The sequence below is a fragment of the Colletotrichum fioriniae genome (genome assembly GCF_027942845.1).
Source record: "Colletotrichum fioriniae strain IMI 355084 chromosome Unknown scaffold_12, whole genome shotgun sequence".
NCBI classification, from domain to species: domain Eukaryota; kingdom Fungi; phylum Ascomycota; class Sordariomycetes; order Glomerellales; family Glomerellaceae; genus Colletotrichum; species Colletotrichum fioriniae.
This window is the reverse complement of record NW_027076848.1, coordinates 1527449-1547997: the sequence shown is the minus strand read 5'-3', so window position 1 is coordinate 1547997 and position 20549 is coordinate 1527449. Positions and strand designations below refer to the sequence as shown.

General features: G+C 53.2%; 4 protein-coding genes across 4 annotated transcripts; 1 reads left to right on the top strand and 3 right to left on the bottom strand.

Moving 5' to 3' along the window:
- Window positions 1-795: 795 nt before the first annotated feature.
- N0V96_009643 (uncharacterized protein) lies at window positions 796-2904 on the bottom strand (the record flags this gene model as incomplete). The annotated part of the gene is made up of 1 exon (XM_053190315.2): window positions 796-2904. One exon carries the CDS (start codon window positions 2902-2904, stop codon window positions 796-798), a length of 2109 nt encoding a protein of 702 aa, XP_053052245.2.
- A 3261-nt stretch (window positions 2905-6165) lies between these two features.
- N0V96_009642 (uncharacterized protein) lies at window positions 6166-7565 on the bottom strand (the record flags this gene model as incomplete). The annotated part of the gene is made up of 2 exons (XM_053190314.1): window positions 6166-7249; window positions 7303-7565. 2 exons carry the CDS (start codon window positions 7563-7565, stop codon window positions 6166-6168), a joined length of 1347 nt encoding a protein of 448 aa, XP_053052244.1.
- Window positions 7566-8516: 951 nt separating this feature from the next.
- On the bottom strand, window positions 8517-9987 carry N0V96_009641 (uncharacterized protein; the record flags this gene model as incomplete). Its single annotated transcript, XM_053190313.1, has 2 exons — window positions 8517-8946; window positions 9005-9987. 2 exons carry the CDS (start codon window positions 9985-9987, stop codon window positions 8517-8519), a joined length of 1413 nt encoding a protein of 470 aa, XP_053052243.1.
- An 8701-nt stretch (window positions 9988-18688) lies between these two features.
- Window positions 18689-20074, top strand: N0V96_009640 (uncharacterized protein; the record flags this gene model as incomplete). The annotated part of the gene is made up of 1 exon (XM_053190312.1): window positions 18689-20074. The coding sequence occupies one exon, from the start codon at window positions 18689-18691 to the stop codon at window positions 20072-20074; it is 1386 nt and encodes a 461-aa protein (XP_053052242.1).
- Between the last annotated feature and the right edge of the window lie 475 nt (window positions 20075-20549).

Below are 20549 nucleotides of genomic sequence, written 5' to 3'. Positions count from 1 at the left end.
AGAGACGTTATTTTCTCGAACCAATCCTGGTGGCGCGGGTGGTTGATAAGAACGCGCCGACGATGCCACGTTAATCCTTCTCTTACTTGATATACCAATTAGTAACGTATGACTATTAGACGACGTGGTAACAGACCTCAGCGGTCGATTGTCCGGGTCCTGGCCCTCTCGTTTAAGCGGGAGTGATAATGACATTGCGAGAGTGCTAAAGCTGTGGTAAAGAGAAATATCTTTAGATGGGTTGGATTGTGTGTTCTGGGCAAGGTTTTCAGGGGAAGAAAACATCGTTGTGTGGCAGAAATATAAAGGGCATTAGGAATTTTGACAAAAACGCTTATTCCTGGTGCCTAGGGTCCATTCATTAAAGTTGCTCTGTGTATCACAGATGGCCTCTTCAAGCAACTTCCACAAGGCTTATGTTGGGGTCAACGGGGCGTTGGTCACGAGAAAGGCATCAGGACACAAAGGTTGTGAGACTCGCCACAATCAGGAAAGGAAAACGGCCGTACATGTTCTCGCGTGCTCTCAGACGCGACGCGGTAAGTGTACGAAAGGCTCCAACAAACATACAAAGGGTATCCGCAGAATCGCTTCCAAGCAAATTCCAAATCGCACTTCTTTCGTTCCATATCATAGCTCCGTTGAATTCTTTCGCTCCAAGCTCCAAGTCTTTCTGACCCGAAGTGAAGTCAGAATTTGGGCAAAGGCAAAACAGTAATCAGAAAGTTGAGCTCCTAGGTCGTCCGACCGCGGGTTGCTCTTGTGAAAAGACACAATTGGTCAAAAGGGATGCCGTCATTCCTCGCCCTCTGACCCATCCCAATCACCCTCGCCATCAGAGCCGAGACCAGGATACTCGGATCCTTCATCCTTCAGTCTTGAGGTGGCCTGAGTGACGAATTTGGCATCCGGCTTCAGCGCCGCATACATGCTCGGGACCACAGGGACAAGGACCCTGTCAAGCCCTGCTGTAGTCATTGCCTTTATGAACTGCAGTTGGATGCCCGCCATCCGCCAAGCAAACTTTGTTTTGCGATTGTAAAACATCTTGAATGTTGTACTGGCGCGCAGTAAAGCCCAGGTAGTGTGGTCCTCGCTCGCGTACGTCTGCCTCAGTAAAGCATCGGTCAGTGGCTCAAGCGCACCATCTAGACGGGGTTGAATTGAGCGCCATTCTTCATAGACTTCTAGTATGGCGCGGTTCATGTCGTCCTTGTCTCTGCTCGAGCCAACCTTCTCGCTCCAACTCTTTTCGGCGCCTTCCAAGTCGGTCTTGAGATGTCGCAAAATCTTTTTCAAGATCGGGTTCTTCGTTGCAAGTTTCGCGAATTCATCATGAAGCTTGGTAAGATCAGCATCCCACAGTTCCGCTGTAAGCTCCTCTTCGCTAGCTTTGATCGAGCGAAGAGATCGCAGCTCATACCCCGATTCATTCGATCTCGTGGACATTGACTTGTGGAACTTTGCCAGTTCCTTTTCAATAGCTGGCTTCGCCACCACGAACCTTAAAATGTCGATTATGTGGACTGGTGATTGCGCGTGCGACCAACTTTCAGACTTGTAAGCCGGCTCTGACAGACCGTTGAAATGGTGACTGTCGAGTCGCTCTCGGCAGAACCTATACCAATCTTCTGTCGTAAAGTCAAAGCCCTGTTTGGCCTGGTCAACAAGTTTGCCCAAAAGGGCGCTTAACCAGAGGGCGTAAGAGTTGTTCACACTGTTGAGGTGGTAGCAGAGCCTCTCCTTGTAGGCGGTTGCAATTCCCAAGAAGCTAGGCTTCATGCTGAAGGCAATACTGCGGTTGATCAATTCCGATACAGCCTTTTCACCTTGCTGTTGAACAAGATCCCCAAACGTTGTTTTGTCTTTCCTCAAGTAGCTTGATAAATCGGGGCTTGGCGGTACCTCTGCGTTTTCAAAATTTGACACAATGGCTGGCTCCCAGCAGACCCATGCCTTGTCACCGTCATAGTCACCACCTGACAGTTTGTCTGCAAGAGGCACGTTTCCTTTGGCCGAGAAAACAATGACATCTTTGAGAGCGTGTAGCTCCGGTTTGAATACGGCCCTCACCCTCTGGATATCGCTCACAAAATGCGCTGGAGAGCGAGCCACGAGGACGTCGCAACCATGGAGCATGGAGTCCGAAAAGGTCTCCGTCTGGAACTTTGACGAAAAGCATAAGTGTACTTCGTCCTCTTCAAGTATGTTCCACATGTCGACCACCATGAAGAAGTAGGCTGAGTTGGGCACCTGGATGCTCATCTTCTTCAACAGATTTTCGCACTTGCTTCGCCTTAGATTCCAGGCAATCTCTTGGAGGAACTTCTGCTTCAGTGGCTCGAATCCACCATCCAGAAGGAAGTTCATGGTCTCTTCTTGCGAGTCCGGAAGACCAGCCAAGAAAGGCACCCGTCCACAGGTAAGCCGCTGCTTTCTCGTGGAAGAATTTTGAACATTCCATTTGCGGAACTCCAAGGGATACTTCATCGCGTTCTTTTGCTCCTCTAGCGACCGATATAGTTCGTCCCCAAGGATCTTTCCAATAGTGTGTTTCATTGCGTTTCTGTCTTTGGCTCGGTCTTCGAGAACTGGAAGGAACTGGACGTTGAGGCTGGCAGATCGTGGCTCCATCGAATGAGCACGTATTTCGAGCGTGCGATGCTGCGGGTCAACATTGTCACATTCCCACTTCCGTTGAGACGGCCACGTCTCTATCCACAGGCCGTCGTCGTCATCAAAGATGTCGGTCATCCACATGCCCTTGGCAGGACCAAAGCGACCCTGAACAGCAGACGGGACATCACTTAGTCCAAGAACATCTCTGACTTTGCGAGCAAGTGCGCGAGACATGAGGCCGATTCCGTCGTTCATGACCATGCCGGTTGGCGAGAGTATGTCCATTTTCTGGTGACGTATTTGATTGGGCTCGAGAACGACCACTGGCGTCGTTTTGCTCAATCCTGTGAAGCGGATCAGTAGACGTTACAGACTGCAGACTTGTGTGTGCCTCTCTCACCAAGCTGAATACGGGAAAACAACTTGAGAAACGGCTGTTCCTTGTTGTACTCAAATTGAAGAAGCCAGTCAAGCATCTCTCCAGTGCTGAGTTTGACCCTAAACTCCCGAGGGTTGTCGTGAGAAGATTTTCCGAGAGGGAGGGCTGCATGAAAGTTGTTGCCGTTCTCGGCAAAGAGACTGATTCTGTCTTGGTAAACGGGCTTTGGCTCAGGGCCCATATTCAAGTTTTTCTGTGGCGTCTTATATCCAGCGTCTCTGGAGAAGAACGCTCGCCACTGCCTGCCTGCGAGGTAATGTCGCTCTGAAGAGAACCAATGAACGACCTTTTGTGACATCTCAGACTCTTTGATGGGTTCATGCCACCCTTTGGGGTTTGGGATCAAGATTTCGAGAAACCGATCGGAGCCGAAATGGCGGTGCAGACGACAGCCTTGATCCAAGGCGATGGGCTGCATCGACAATGAGAACATGGGACCCTTCTTCTTCGCTCGAGGAACTTGATCAAAACGAGCAGAAAAGACTATGTGCTGTCCTCTAACTGTGTTGAAGCCGGACATGGCAGCAGCCCAAGCGTCGGTACTGGGACGCTCAGGAAACGATTTGCCAGCGAAGTCGGGATGGGCTAAGAGAGACTTCCATAGTTGGCTGTAATTGATCCACGATTCGTCATAGTCCATCATCACTTCTCCGAGGTCGACTTCGCAATGCACTGCGATGCGCGTCATTTCCCATGCGACAGCGAATGGCGCACGGTTGAGCCAACTGGGAAATCTGGCTGGCAAAACGGTTAGCACTTGGTCGATTCAAACCCGTATCAATAGTGCGGGTGGCGGCCCCAATGTCTAGCAGCGGAAGAACTTACGCCATGAGGCGTCAAGACGGGATCGGAGATCAAACGGCTCAGATCGTTTAAGGGGAGTAGAGACGGGCTCGCATAAGGATTGATCTCGAAGACCCGAGATCCCTGAGCAGACGGTTGACCTCTTAGAAGGGCTGACGAGCGGTTTGGGACCGGGATCTGCTGGTGTTCTAGACCTCTTCTTTGATGATTCTACTTCGTGTTCTGTGAAGGAGATATTCAGTGCATCGAGATGACCAGAAGATGCCGGGAAAAGGTCCTGCGACTGTGACGAATTTGGTGCTTGGTCAAGAAACTCCCGGCGCATCTCTTCCTCCTCAAGTGGAGCTGGAACTGTATCTTGAGTGCCCGGCAGTCGCTCGTCTGCCTTGGAAAAGAGTGACGTCCGGCTAGTGCTCGCAGATGTCGTGTGAGAAGCGGTCCCGTAAACGCTTTGACGCACGGAAGTCGAAGTATAGAGGGAAGTATCGAAAGATTTGTTCAGCCTCCAGGCGTCCCTGGTAACTTGTGCCGGCATGGCCTCGGGTATGGCTGCTCGAGAACGACTTGGAACTTTGTCCAGAGCAATTGAAATCACACCTTCTCTCTCCACTCCCCGTAAGGAGCTTCCCCTGGCTCTCTTGGGTGACTCGGCTTTGGTGTCCAGGTCGGATCTCCTCTTTGACTTGCTTGATTCAGTCGAGGTGAAGACTGCTGGTCCGGTGTGATTTCGAGTCAATATGCGTGCCTTGACTTGAGCATGAGCCTTATCCAATATATCTATGAGAAGCTCCTGCAACTCTAACAATTGGCCAGGTGATTCAGCCTTGGGGGCCCTTCCAGGTCCCGGGATGGGTTCGTCATCATCAAACAATCGAATCCATGTCTGACTAGCAGCTCTAGCTTCCATATGAAAGGAACCGAGAATCTTATCCAGCAAGGTGCTTTGGAAGCAATGGAAACGGATGCCACGGACAATCTTTTCGCTGCGGGCAAAGGCTGTATCCTGTTCGGCGCGCTGCCGGGTCGAGGACGGTGTAAGTGTCACATCGGGTATCTCAATGGCGAGATTGTATTCTCGATTAAGCCTGTCCACAACATCCCTGACTCGGTCGGTTTGGGTAGGCTTCTTCGGGGTTCTCGGGGCTGACGGGGCGGTTTTCGTGTGCGGTGCCATGGTCGGATCGAGGAGCTTTGAGCGGAGAGGGAGGTTAGAATCCAAGTCCATGTCTAAGCTCCGAGGGCACGCTTACTGATGTGGATAGTGAGTGGAAGGCATAGATTCGGCCTCATAGCCTATCGTTTCGTGTTGCCAACTATCCAAGAACCATTGAGTAGGAGCAAGGCTGTGTCATGTCGGTTTTGGCATGTTGGGGAAAATATGAAGTACTAAGGAGGCATATCGCGCGCTGGTCGCAACGGCTCGGCGGGGTAAACGGTCGGTGAGGAAGGGAGGTCGCGGGCGAGAGAACGGGCGCAGCAGCTGGAGAAAAGCCAGAAGACCAGGGTCGCAGGAGGGGATAAGGAAGCAAACACGTCGTGTTGGAATACAGCCTCCCGGCGTCGTCCTTGGGAGGAGGAAGAGCGGCTGAGGATGAGGGTCGCTGGGATGTCGGAGCTGGCAGCTCGTAGCTCGCAGTGCGGGAGGGAGAGAGTGAGGTACGAAGGTACCTACATCACACTGCAGGACGGGAAGGAGCGCAGAGTGGTCCCTGCGCGAGCTCAATGATTGGACAAGAAGCACGGACATCTCGAAAGCGGCGCTTAACCCGGAAAGGTCTCGCGTAACGGCCGAACGATTGGCCAATCATTGCTGTAAAGGTGGAGTCCCAAGGTGTGAGTCAGCACAGACCACCAGCGGGATCTTATGGGGCTAGCGCAGGGACGTCCAGCTCCCTTCCCTGCCGTCTGCTCACAAACCAACACCAACACCAGTCAACAGCAATCATCACCACGGAGCATCGACTTGATTTGCCAACTTTACGTCGCCTACATGAGGCGCAAGCTGATGCTATACATATCTCTATGACGTATGTACGAGCACGAGACCGGGGAAAACTACAATTATCCACCATGAGTATCCAGGCAAGATTCGAGCGTCTCTCAGCGATATGTGCTATCGACTGGCTGTGTTAGATGGCAGATAATCAGACCTTCATCAGATAGATGACCTATTCGGTGCCATAGGATTTCGAAATCATGCACAGATTACCACAGCAGATAGACTAAGACCACAGCCGCGACTCTCATGGGACTTTTCGGAAAATTCTACTACAAAAGCTGCAGGCGTCCATCATGCTCAACACCTAAAGACGGCTTTCTATCTGTACATCTGACGGATTCGACGCCGCTCGTGAGACTTCAAGGCTTTGTTCCTGTGCCAAGACCTGCCTGAATACCGACTCGACATCATGTTCATGGATCCAAACAGGCTCAACTCGATTCTTCATCCTCGCCCGCAGGTCATCGTCGTTCTCCACCACAGCCAACCGTTCGACCTTTTTCTTATTCGTCGAATGCACCGTATCAAGCACTCTGTCCGTGTGCGATTTCCGGGTCTTCTCATACAACTTTAACGCTTTCGCAATGTCTGCTGCCGACGGAAGCTCCGTAGCCGACGGGGGGAACACGTGCTGGATCGATGCTGCAAAAGCCCAGGCGTCATCAATCGCGAGACTTCCGCCCGCAGCGAAAGCTCCACCATGGGCGTGCGCCGCATCGCCAGCGAATGTCACTCTATCCTGGCCCAGAACCCAGCTCTCTAGCCCGTGGGCAGAAGCGTTGGGATACACCTTCAATGAATCCGCAGGCGTCGCCTCGATGATTTCGCGCACTAGACGGTGCCACTCGCTATAGTGCTTCTTGAGCAAGTTAATGTCGCTGCCAGTATTCCACACTGTATCTTTGTACAGCGCATCCGAGGCGTCAGGGTCACTTTGGTGAGAAGCGACGATGCAAAAGAGATCTTTGCCGAGCTTCGACATGAACCACGTCCGATCGATCCCCCACCAGTGCTCCGCCTGGTCCGGAACATCGGCAATGTGAGACAGATGAGAGATGGGGTACACTGCACGGAATGCTGTCCAGCCGGTCCACTTTGACCGAGATGACGGGACGTAGAAGCTCCGCACACCAGAGTGGATGCCATCCGCGCCGAGGAGGATGTCTGCCGTGACGGCGGTGCCATCGGCAAATGTGATCCTCAGCCTGCCTGTTGACTCTTCATTCTCGATGTTTTGGAAGGCCTTTTTGAGGTGGATATGGGCAGGGTCGATGTGCTTGAGCAAAGCCTGCTGCAGATGCGGACGGTGGAATCTTGCTGTCTTATGGCGCGCTTCCACGCTTCCGTGGTGCTCGTCTACCGAGACGATCTCGCCAGTTTTGTAATGGCTAATCTAATGATCAGGTTCGGCCATCACACGATATAAAATCGGCAAACTCACCGGTAGATCATTGGGTAACCCGACTTGTTACGGAAAGCGATTGAATCGTCCAAGGCATTGTGAACACCCAGCTTTTCCAACGTACGCAGGCCATTCGGCCCGAGAGCAATAGACGCGCCGACTTCTCGTAGCTCTGTCGCCTTGTCATAAATCTGAACGTTGACGCCTGGGTGCTCTTTCAACGCGATCGCGGCTGTCAAGCCGGCGATGCCTGCGCCGATGATGGCAACCTGAAGCTGCTGTGGCTGGCTTGTACTCCCCATTTCGTCGTTTCGAGTTCCCAAACAAAGTTCAAAGTTACTTTACAAAAACAAGACACTTCACATGCAAATCAGGGCTGCAGAAACTGGGTCATGCAGCTCTTTTATCAGAACACCCAAGTTCCCCGATGGTTGGCCGCCCACGGCTCCGGGTTAGAGATAACGAGAGCCTCGGTGGGGTCGGGGCCGAGCCCGGCGTGACGCCATATCGCGCCGCGATGGTGATACCGCATCTGACACCCCGCAGCAACACCCTGATTTTCGCAGTTGGACGTGGTTGACTGGATCATCAATTAAGAGCTTGCAGAGTAAGGATTGCTCCGCAGCCAATCCGGTGGTTTAGCCTGGTCTCGCATCATCCCAGCCCACAATGAAGACACGCGGGTGGCATGTTTCGCTCCAATTTGATAGCTAAGCGTCGGGCTTTGTCCGACTTTATACATGGAGTTGAGGCGGCGACCACTTCCTCGGAATGGAAGTCGGGGATGGCCAGATTTCAACGACGGCCTTCACTGTCGTTTCTCTGAGCCATTCTGCTATGGAAGCGTTCAGTGAGGTGGCCAAGTTCGTCTTTACGACAATTTCAAAGACTCTCAGTACTTGAGAAACACAACCTGATTAATACACATTATCGACTTGATTCAGTCGAAGTGCTATGGAACTATACGGCTCGGTCATTCTGCTCATGTATACTTTCATATTCGCACTATTAACAGGTGTCTAGGCCATTTCCCGTCATTCAATCAACACCCCCAAGCCATCCTGTACAACAAAGAACGTAGCACTCGCTCTCAACGGCCGGCCAGGATGTGCCAGCTCAAACTTGAAATCTCTGAAGAGACGCGGCACAACCTTGTTGATTTCTAATAGAGCAAGATTCCGGCCAATACAAACATGGCTTCCACCACCAAACTGGATATAATTGTCAGCTTCGATAGCGTGAGAATAGTCTAGTCACCTCACCTGGAACATGTATCGCTCCATCCGCTTCGCTTCCTCGACATCTACCAACCACCGCTCAGGGCGATAATCATCCGCATCTTCGCCAAAGGTGCGCCTATCGCGATGCAAGACCCAGCCGTTGACGGCCACTTGCGTCCCGCCAGGGAAGAAGGTTCCGTCAAGTTCGGCACCTTCTGGTGGGACTACGCGGCTGATATTGAGACCGACTGCTGGTCGCACGCGCATAGCCTCTTTCAGGCATGCTTGAAAGTAAGGCAGCTCCTGGGCTTCTTTCCAGGAGATGTTGCCGGTTGGGGGTATCGCCCCGGATTTGACGGCATCTTCGATTTCAGAAACGAGTCTTGAGTGGATATGTGGTGCCGAAAGGATGTGCCAGAAGAGTGATTGCATGGTCGAAGCTGTCGAGTCTGATCCAGCGAAGCTATTGCATGCTCGTTAGTCCTGGGCATCGACTATTCTCATGAGCTGATCACGCTTACATGGCGCCGTGGGCAACAGCAAATACATCACCTTCAGTGAATTTCTCAGTATCTTTCAAGTGCCCCTTGATCAAACTTGCCAGCAGATCTTGCCTCCCGTCATCATTCCTTAGCTTGCCCTCGCTCTCCTTATCGAACGGTCGTCTTCTCTCCATCTCACTCAAGGCAATCCGAGTGATGGGCGCATTCTTGGTATTCAGCGTTGGGAACAGTTTCCACAAGGGGTTCCGTCGCAAAAGAAGGTCAACCCACGGAACTTGACCAACAATCCCATTGTACGCCTGTGAGCGGTCAATAATAGCGATGGCATCCTCTACATCTCTGCCCTCCGCCAGGAACCCGAAGCTCCGTGAGAAAGCCACCTCACCGAGCACATCGAAAGCAAAGTAGTGCAGCCACGCGCCGAGATCGACATACTTGTCAGCCTTGTACTCCATAGGCCGCGACGTGAACCCGGCGAGTTTGGTCACTAGCAGATCGATAGTATCGTCAATGAACGGGCTCAGCTGCTGCATCGCCGCCATGCTATACGGAACATTGGCGACCTTCTTCTTCCTCGCATGGGCGTCCTCGTTGACCTCCGTGAATATGTCCGGGTTCTCCGGTGGTGGAAAGACGCCGTAGAACGCCGTCTTGTAGAACCGCTTGCCGGCGCTCAGGACGTGTCGCGCGGCCTCGGGCGAGGCGATGGACACCTCGTTCGGCGCGATGCGCACGACCGGCCCATATTTTCTGTGGAGGGCTATATGATCGAGGTGCGTTTGACGCGATGCGGTAGATAGGACTTTCCATAGACGGGTCGTTGAGGCGATGAACGGTCCGGGATATCGACGGAGCGGGGATAGGTAGCGGGTGCGGAAGACGTTGACTAACACGGCAAGAGGGAGTAGGATCGGCCAGTATTGTCGGAGGATGAGCCCGGCGACTTCGATGTACGTGTGACTGGTGTCATTCGGGTCCAATGCATCTAATGGAGAGTCCATGATTGGCCGGGGTGTATCTGACAAAGCTAGAATAGGCACGATCGAGATGCCCAGGCGATATCAACCTTTACAACTTCACCGCGAATTCGAGAAACAAGATCACGACTCGAGCCTTTGATGAACGACTTACGCCAAGGTTGATTGTCACGGATGGCATGAAATAGATATCATGTCTTCGTTTTCTATGTACGTTATACGCGACAGGCAAACTGCAAACCCGATCAACCACCTCGTACATAAATCCGTCTTCCAAGCCCGCTCCGAAACCCAAAGACCTGACATCACCAAACCTTAGAATCTTCGCTGGAAAGCCATCACTCTCTCGCAGCTCGAAATTACGTCGGCGACACAACTGGCGTCCGAAGAAAGGTTAAACGGCCAATGAAGTAACTGCCGACGCGAATTGGTCATGGCGAGCACGGGGAGCCTGGAGGTGGTGATGCGGGGAGGGCGGGCGATGCGGAGGTGGCTTTCGTCACCGGGTCATCCTGGGGAAGTTTAGCCAGAGATAGACTACGGAATTACGGAATTAGATGTCCACGCTGCCGGATGTGCAACTTTTGCGAGAACGATTCCTAGGGGAGAGAGCGTGATGCTGCCAGATTGTGGTACTATAGTCTATAGAATTCAAATGCAGACCGGAGGTGGTGTTATTTCTGGAATCAGTCGGCAGTACGGGTAGACTTTTGATATCACGTCGGCCTCGAGGGTGACAACGTTGCCAGAGTAGTAGCCACCCTGGCTCCAACGTTGCCAGCAATATTTCCAAAACGAACGCAAAGGGGCGAGAGGGTAGGTATTCCTGGAAGCTGCCGGGAGTCACCACTTGGACTTCAGATGGAACCTCCAGAGTTCCGCTGATCTAGCTGGTGCCTATCGAGAGATCAGAAAACCGCCCGAAAGATATCAAGAACAAAAAAAGTATCAAAGACGGGCCGAACCCAAGACGCCGGGTTGTGGGTTTACTTTTGCAAGGGAAAAGGAGACGACCTTTCCTTTATTACCGTGACCGTTGGAACGCAGTCGAGTTCCCCAGATCGGCGGACACGCGGTGACGGAGCCTCAAGTTCGATCTAATCTCAACTACCGAGTCCGCCCTGCGCCCGCGTTGCGGAGCATATGGGTCCCACCCTTCATCACGGGGAGAGGGTTCGACAGATCGGAAACTTCTCGGCAACGGGCCATGGCCAGGACCCCTCTTCTCTTGCCTCTTCCTTGGACGCTCGGATTCTTCTCTCACCTTTGATCGATGATCAGGGGGGCAAAGAGAGACAGGCGAAGAGCAAAGATCGAGAAGAGGACATTGCGAATCGGGATTAGGTACTTGGCGGCGGGATCGTAGACAGAGACGAGACAGCCGCGGACGATGAGGAACCAAAAGGGATCCACAATCGGGAACAACGGGAAGGTGGACGCGGAGGAATACCGGGCTCCCACTGGATCACCGGCCGGGCGATAGCCCGAGCTTCATTTTCGCGGGGTGATTCGGGACGGGGAATGGGCGTACGACGTTGCGGACGGGGCTCACAAAGGTCCCGGCATTTCCGACTCAAGGAATGAGTTTTCACTGCATGGTTGGGTTGATCGTTGTGAGGACTCAGCAAAAGCCTGAACTTTCCGAGTCAGTCTTTCCCGTTGGGAAGCACAGGTCATGTTCTTCCTCTTGCCGAGGAGACAGACAGAGAATACGACGCTTGCCTTTGCTTTACGGATAACGTGGGAGAGAATACGACGCGCGACCTGTCGTTCAGTGCCAGCATGATGTCTAGGCGTTCAACCAACCACCTACCCACGGGCTACGGAAACACGATCATCGATTCCTCTTGGGGGAAAGCATAGCCCTTTGTGAGCTTCTTGACTCGCTAGTGTTGGAAATCTTCTGGCACCAACGGCTGTGATTTGCCAGCTCGTTTTCTGAAGAGGCAAGAACGAAACGGCTCTGAGTCGACTCGAGTCAACTGAGGTTTGACAGAAAACAAAAAGAGGTGTTCCCTCATGCCAAGTCTGGGCGCAGTGGTCACGCCGTGGTCACGGGCCGGAATAGCCCAGCGACGACTCGGATTAGTCCATACTGAGTAAGTTGTACGGAAATAATTACCACCGCATCTCAGTGATCTGGACTTCACGGCCAGGGCAGGAGCACTATCACAGCCCCCCTTGGGATATTGCGATGCGAATCATCCTGGCTGCTACGCTATGTCGTCAGGGCTGTCCAGCGGTAGCATCTCTGATTCGCCCGGGTAGCTTGGATATCCATGAGGCTAGGATTGCAATCTGTCTTCGCTTATGATCATGAACCAGCCGCGGCCTCTTCCGAAGTCTGGACATTGACCACATCGTTGATGGAAGCCGTCAACGTTGCTGTCATTTATCAATGGCCGGGGGCCGCCCCGAGGGCCGAGTGACAATGGAGCCTGAAGGACCACGAAGGTAGGTATTCATGGAGGGGCAGGGAAAAAAAAAAAAGAAGGCAGGGTCCCCCGCTCCAAGACGACAGCGGGCGTCCGAGCTGTCCGACACAGCCAAGAGCATGATGTCCAAAGAAGCAGGAGGGGAGATGATCCGCGGCCAGACCCGGGGTCTGGCTGAACCTTGATTTTTCTGTGTGTAAAAAGTGTGGACTTTGAGTCTGTGAGCTACCAGCTTTGACGGATGAGAAATGCGGCCCCGCCAACGAGGCGGCTTGAGTTTCGTGGGCTTGCCAAGGGCCCCGGGATGCTCCCAGAAACGTTCCGCCAGCGGCAGGGAACTGCTAGAGCCAAGTTTGACTGAGCTCACCATAGTTAGAACACCCAGGGGAGGAAAGGTTAGAGGGCGTGGAGGGGTATGGCTTCTCATCCGGTTCGGTCTCTCTGAAAAGCCCCCCTGCAGGGACGGTTTCCAAGAGAGAGCCCTAAAATCTGGGGTTGAGTTGGAGGAGGAGTGCTTGTTCAGCTCGTAGGGCAGGCCACGGTACCGATTCGTAGAGCCTCCCTGTGGCTTGTTGATAATCAGAGAAAAACGAAGCAGAAGAGGCGTCGTTATGATACGATCCTGTGGAAAGAATGGGGCTGGACCTTCTCGCCATGGTAATATCTCTGCCCTAAACCTTGACGACGACTTTGAGTCTGTCTGCCCAGCAATTCGACTCTCTTCGGATGGGACCATGAAGGATGAACTACGCAACACTCGGGTTCCGCCCGAAAGTTTACATTGCATGTCTGATGCGCAAGAAGAAGTTCCAGTAGCTTCTTTTGTATAGCATAGGCACACGTTTCCTAATCTGTTTCTCTGCGAGTCAACAACCACGTTACAGCCCGAGCCCGTGAAACCCTGAGGCGTGAACATCTTGCCAAATCAAACTTGGGACGTTCTAGGGGCAAAAACGGACATTTGGCAATCTCGATGGCTGATGGCTGAGGGCGCGCGCCAAGCCAGAACTGCCCACTCGTGATGGCGATACCTCGCCTCATTGACGCAGTAGTCCTAGAGTGAGGAGGGTCTGGAGCGGCGACAAAGATGCCGTTGTCTGCCTGCCAAGAAGAAAGATTTGGCGACGGTGCGACGCATCCCTTCCCGAATGCTCTCAGCAGTGCCCAGGTCTAAGGTCGCCAAGCCGCAAGGCAAGGGGGCAACTCGGGGAGACTGTCAGTAGTGAAAGCTGAAGAGGAAAGGCGCGGCTGGCGCATGAGCCAAGCCAAGTCCAGAAAGCGGCATTCCGTTCCGACGCCATCTAATCGATGCCCATGGTTGCCAAGGCTTAGGCCCCAATTGAGGTTGATTGTGAAGGGTTCTGAAGTTTCTGTCACCGTTTGTGAGGCTCCTCTGCCTTGATCACCGCGCGCGAACGTTGGACGGGGGGAGGAGGGAGGAGGGAATTGCGTGGAGTCAACTTGCGTTTCGCCCAAACTTGATGCTTGGCTTAAGCTGGGAAGAACCAAGGACCTTGCCGTGCAAGCCGGTAAGTACTACCACGAAGCTTTCAACTGACTGCTTGTCGCAGTTTTCCCTAGCCCGGAGGCGCCTAGCGTCCTGGGGAGGGATTGCAAAGTGTGTTTAACAGATGCGGGCTAACGGGGTGGAAAGGCTAATAATATGGTTGATTTGACTGACTATTGAGACTGTCTGGTGTGTTGTCAGACTCGGGCGCAGGCGATACGTTTGGTTGTCCATGTACTTACGTGCTTGACTTTGTAGACTCGTTTCTGTGAGATTATGTTGTGAATGAACAATCTCGTTCACTCCGGTGTTGTTGATCTAGACCTTGATGTCTTGGGTTTCTCGTCCCTGGAGTCTATTGTGCACGTTCTTTTGGGGGCTAAATCAGCATCTGCCGGGATAGGGGCTAATTATTCCTGGCCATCATTGTCTCCCATTGAGGCACATGGGAAAGGTGCAGTGCAGATCGAGACGGAGAGAGGAGATTGAGGCCACAGTGTCGGGCGCGGTATCTGGCCCCTCCCACGTGGGACAATCAAGGGAAGCAAATTGCCTCCGGTGGAGTTGTCCAGGATGACGACTCAGTCGTCGGCTTAGAAAGCGTAGTCTCTCCAACTGTCCTGGCATGTGCCATTTTAGCGGCATGTCATTGTTATGGACGAGGGCTCGACATCCATGTGCCCATCTTATTGCTTTAATAGATCCTCTCAGACCAGAACGCAACACCAGACATCTTTGAGGCGTCTTGGAAGGTCATTAGATCATTGGGTAATGGTTAGCAATACCTCGCTTGTAGTCCTTGCAGGTCTGCAGTGGTTTGCATGTCCTTGAACCCTGGACTCTGGAGATGGGGATGGAGGGGGGGATAAACCCGCTGCATAACCATCCTTGTATCCCACGGAATCACTGCGGACCTGCGGACTTGCAGGCCCCCTTCTCTCTACACTATCCGTACACTCTGCATGCTGCGACGAACCAGGACAAGCTTGGCGGCTAAAATAGGCTTGGGTCTGATTGATGAACGTGACGGGTGGGCGAGAGATGGGTATTTCTAGCCACCTGATACGGCAGATATATCAATGCTAACCCGTACATGTCGAGACATAGGCTCCGCAGACCAGGAAATATTGACGACTTGCAGGATGGTACCAAGTATCCGTTCACCACAGAAGCTCAAGCAGCGTGCAGATTGCAGCGCCGCATGCCTGCAGGAACCTTTCCCCGGTGCCCGCAAGCCTGCAATATGTCCATGTTCCCAGGAATAGAACATCTGTTGTTGAACGACGCTTCGTCTCTCTGAGACACCAACCTCGTGCTGGTTCCTGATTTGCGTGCCAACATAGGACGCTCCAAGTCTCAACCAGTCTAGTCGTCAGGGACACCGAAACAAAGTGACACAGAAACAAAAAGAAGTCGGAACAGTCCATATCTCGCTCTGTGCCCATGGGCTCATTCCCATGGGCTCATTCCCATGGGCTCATTCCCACGGTGCCACCCCGCGCCATCTCTCAGCTCCTCCCAGCTCTGCCCCAGTTCTGTCACTTTGAACCCGGACGCGGGCCCCCGGGAGCTAGCCCCAAGACGCCAAAGCCAGGGTCTCGATCAACCCAGCTACCATCTTGTTTGCGCAAATGCTCAGAAGCAGGCAGGCCAGGTTGAGAGGGCTGGGAGTACCGGTACGAAGTAGTGTACCTGTGAGTTGTGCGAATGCCTCTCGAGCGTTGTTTCCAACTTCACTAGGCTCGCAACACTCACTGCACGTTCATTCTCAGCCTGGCTGCCAGGGCAGATGACACACTTTGGTTCTCGTTTGAGCACAAGCGCACGAATCGTGCCCAAGTCTGAGAGGCACATCAGAACGCGCAAGAGACGGTAGGAACAAGTTAGACAGCAAGGCGGTTCGTGCTCTCCATGCACATGGAGAAGATGAAATGACATCAAGCCCCCTCGGTGCCAGCATGAGCCGGGAGCTCCCCTGCCACGCAACAGCAACAGACACTGATGTCCAAGACTATCTATTGCTTTCTCTGATCGCTATAGCACCATCAAGTCGCATCGCTTAGATTTTTGCTGGATGGACAGCATAAAGCCTAAGAGCGAGTATCCGTACGGACCATCAGTAGGCGGGCTGGGAGAAACAACCCGCACGCCCATCTGATCTTCAACAAGCTGCCCTGGATTTCTGGGGCATCACAACGCTCTCATCCTCCACTCCTTGGATTCATCATCGTGGGACCCCCAGTCCCGGTCTTGGTCCCCAGAACATCCTCTGATCCTCCACTCTCCGCGGATATTCATACCCACCTAGTCTCTACGGGACTACTACTAGTAGTAAGCCTATGGGTACATGTACTCCGTACGGCTACCCACGCCTGAAGACTACCATTCTACGGTGGCCCTCTCTGGAGTCTGGCATGCGTGTCTCTCCTCGCTTCTGCCCTTGCTTCAACACAAAGTCCGTGCGAGTGCAAGGGAAAAAGTCAAAACAGGCCACTTTTTTTCTGCTTCCCAAGGACCAACGGGCGTGCCCATATTGTGACTGCACCGCCTCGACGTTTCAGGGGGGGAGCAGTGTTGCAAGCAAGGCCGCTGGTTGAAGCCAAGCGATGGAAGTGTAGCGTTGAGAGAGAGAGAGAGAGACTCGCTGGAGGGCCAGCATACAACTATCTCGATACGTAAAAGGTGTGTACGGAGTATGGAGTAGTCTTTACGTACAGATATCATAGAAAGTTCAAAGTATCTTTTACTGTGCTGACTATTCTCACAAGAAGACATGTGCGAGGCCCCAAGCCTTCCATACTGGTGCTTCGCTCGGGCTGACAGGCAAGACATGCTTCGTTTCCCTTTCTCCTCGTCTAGTCTCCCACTCACCGAGTCACCACTCACCACTTCACCACTCAGCAGTCCCCTTTGCTCTCTCTGCTGGATCTTTCGTACTCTACTTCTGATGCGCACGGACTGGCGCATGTATTGCCAGCTAGCATCCGTAGGCGCTAGCTCTGTATACCCGCATGCGGCGTCCAGCCCGCCAGACATTGATCCTAGATGGTAGCAGCTGAGTGAGAGAGAAGGTGAGAGGGGAAGAGGGAGAGAAGGAGAGGAGCCTGAGAAGATGGTGGAGGGGAATTCTGTTAGTGCTGGTACATCAGCACACCCCATTCTGCCTTTCAATATGCCAACAGAAATGAGCATTGAAGAGACTGGAGGCATGTATCCGTACATGGCTGGCTCCGGCTACTGATGAAGGTCGTAGTCGGGGACCCCTAAATTTGTTCCGCCTTTCATCAAATCATTCCCTTCTGTCACCTTCACCATCCTTCTCTGCGCCAAACGAGCGAGCAAAGCGGCGTCCCAAGCCATAGAAGCCAAGCAAACAAAATACCTACAACACAGCCGTTGCCTCGCGGCGGCTTTGCCTAATCCAAAATCACCATCCCACGTCTCCCATTGCCTTCCCCATCCCATCCTGACCAATCCCTACCTTGTCTTCTGCTTGTCCACACACCCCAAGCTGGCTGCTCGTTCCCGTTCCCCTAGACTCCTGGTAGCCTTGACCCTCTCTGGGTCTACCTGCTCGTCCTCTCTCTTCCCCGTTCTCCTTCGTCCAACCCCTGGTTCCCCCCCCCTCCGTCAGGTTACACTTCTCAAAAGGGGGGGTTGCAGGATACATTGTCTGCAGTACTTGACTTGACCACCACCCAAGCCCACCAAACAAGACCAAACCAAACGCCTCGAGTCTCCGTCGTCCCGATACCGAATATCAATCCCTCATGATCACCATGGATCAGACCGCTTCCTCAGCCTGACTGCTCGCTCGATCAAATCCATGCGCGCCATGCCCGAAGCTTATTCTCACATCCCAGGCCCCCTACCAGTAGACTGTAGTCTTGTCTTGTCTTCCTCCTTCTGCCCAACAACCATAACATAACATCACTTCTACATCCCACTTCCTCCTTAACTCCTTCGGCAATTACTGATCTTTGCCCGTCCACTGCAACGCCGATTTCCCAACATACTCTCCAACGCACTCTCAACCTGCTAGTTACATTCAACGAACCCGGACTGCACACACACACATACATTCTCTGCCCGCACCACCAAAAGCCCACAGCATCAACCCGAGGACGACGGCTATTCAACCTATTCAACCTTGGCAATACAGAAATCGAAGAGGATTCACACCATTGAAGAGAGACGGAATCCCGAGAACGCAACGCTTACACGTATTAATCATCACCGACCCGCCACAGGCCTTTATCGACCCAGATTTCTTGCGTGTCCTGGTCGTGTCACTCTTGTTCTCTCCCCACAGAACTTTGTCTGTTGGAGCACATCGAATGGACTACCCCACCTGAATCTTGATTCACAATGGTGAGTGCAGCACATCAACTTCTCGTCATCGCCTATCTCCGTCGAGGCATTCCACTTCCATCGGGGGTTGGGTGTTGATGTACTATCATACACGTCATCGGCGTTCATGATATATCATCGTCGCCTTTGGTCACCTTGATCACTCGACCATGTTTACCCTTCCTTGACCACTGATCATCGGAGTGCCTCGGCGTCTCTGCCCCTCCGTCGTCACATTGCTGACCCCTTCCGTCTCCAGCCCGTCGCAAAGGCGTGCGCGCCTTGCTACTATCAGAAGTCAAAATGCACCTTCTCGGAAGGTAATCCACAATGCGACCGCTGTATGATGAACGGCCGGGACTGCGTCTTTGTGCGCCCTGTGCCCAGGTCAGCAGTCAAGGGGAGGTCAAAGGTCGCAGTTAGGAGCAAGATCATGGGTACCGGTGTGCCATGTCCGAACCCGATCCCTCGAAAAGCCAACGTGATCGTCCCGACGACAGCGCCGCCGACGACGACAACGACGACTGTCGCCCGCGTCAGTTCCCCGCCGTGTTCCGTATCGCGAAAGCCGAGTATAGCGACGGCCTCGAGCGTCGGTAGCCCTCCCGACGACGCTTCGTCCGACTCGTCAACCGAATCAGCATCGAGTCCCCCGTCAAAGATCCTCGAGTCGCTCAGCCCATATGGTAGCACGCTGGGCCGGTTAGACACCGTCGAACGCAACTCCTTATCGCGGCTACTGCACAAGTCCAACTTTATGCAGTACTTCATCAGCCCAACGTTCGTCGACAGCATGCAGCTGGACATGACAGTCCATCTGTTTTCCATGTTCGACCAGGGCAAGGACGCCTATATCGCCATGTACAGTGCGTTTGCGTCATCCATGGGGTTGGAGACGGGCGAGTACGATCCGGAAGCGAATCTACACCGCGGCGCAATGGCTGTCGAACACCTTCGATCCTGTCCATTGCCTACACTCAAGCGCGACGAACTGCTGCCGTGGGCTGGCTTGGGATTGGGCATCGTGTACTTTTCCAACATGGCCCTTGGTACCAGTGCGGCGCCCGTACGGCGATACGTGCTTAGCCACATTCGCCATCTTCTAGGAACCTCACAAATTTCCAGCTCACGGACACACTACATCCTCGTATACATGACGGCTGTCGACATCAACGAATGCCTCATGCAGCGCGAACTTCCAGTGTGTGGAATCGCACCCCCCGAATCGGGCCATGTTGATGCGTACGTTGGCGTGTGTATGCCATTGCTGCAACACATGTACGACTTGTGCCGCATCAGCTATCATCTCTACCACGAAGTCGACGTCGAAGAACAGACGCAAGCGTTGGACGAAGTGGAGCAAGCAGTCGAAGCATGGCAGCCCGTCATTCCTCCAGACTTTACAAACCGCTTCACCACGACCGAAGTCATCCACATGCTGGCCCAAAGCCGTATCTACAAGACGGCAGCGATGCTGTACATTCACCGTCTACGGTACAAGTTTGGCGAGAAGGATGACATGGCCTCCGCAATGGCAAAGAGCATCATCTCGGACCTGCAGATGACGCTGACAGTCTCACAAGACAAGCAACGCTGCGTCAGCTTCCCGTACACCCTTGCAGCCATCGAAGCAAAGGACGCGGCTGAGCGGGAGACAGCGATGGATGCCATCAAGTCGCTCATCGACAGCGGTAACAGCAAGTACCGCAGCAGTATGGAGACATTCCTCAAAGCCGTGTGGGATATTCGGGACAACCAGCCGGGAGCATCTTGGCTCGACTTCATGCAAACTCTGCCGCCGATCTCGGTGGGCGTATAGCGGAGCGGTCCCTTTTTTAAGGTTTTTTCTTTTCTTTTCTTGATCTGGGCTCTCTTCAAGACTTATCGATTTATTCAACTTTTGTTTTGGGACGAGGCGGTGAGATATCATTCTGTTCATGTACACGGCTGATGGGAAATATTCTCCATGGTACGATTGCCCCAAGGCAACTCCACGGAGGCTTTGAGTGTTCTTTGTCTTTTCTCTTACGTTCGTTGGCTTAACATGGAGGCGCCTCGTCAAGGGGTCGAGGCCTTTACTCATGTCTTTTTTTTTTCTTCTTCTCTCTATGGCGCGGTGGTGACTGCCTGCGGGACGCAGAGGAGCATGACGGGACTTTTGCAGCATTGCTCAAAAAAGGGAACGGGTTTCTAGAAGCCTCGGTAGGAATCCGAAGGTTACGAAAGGTGTCTGCCCACCACGGGAGGGGCCCCCCAAAGAGACATCATGATCTACCTAGGGGTTTGTGATACCA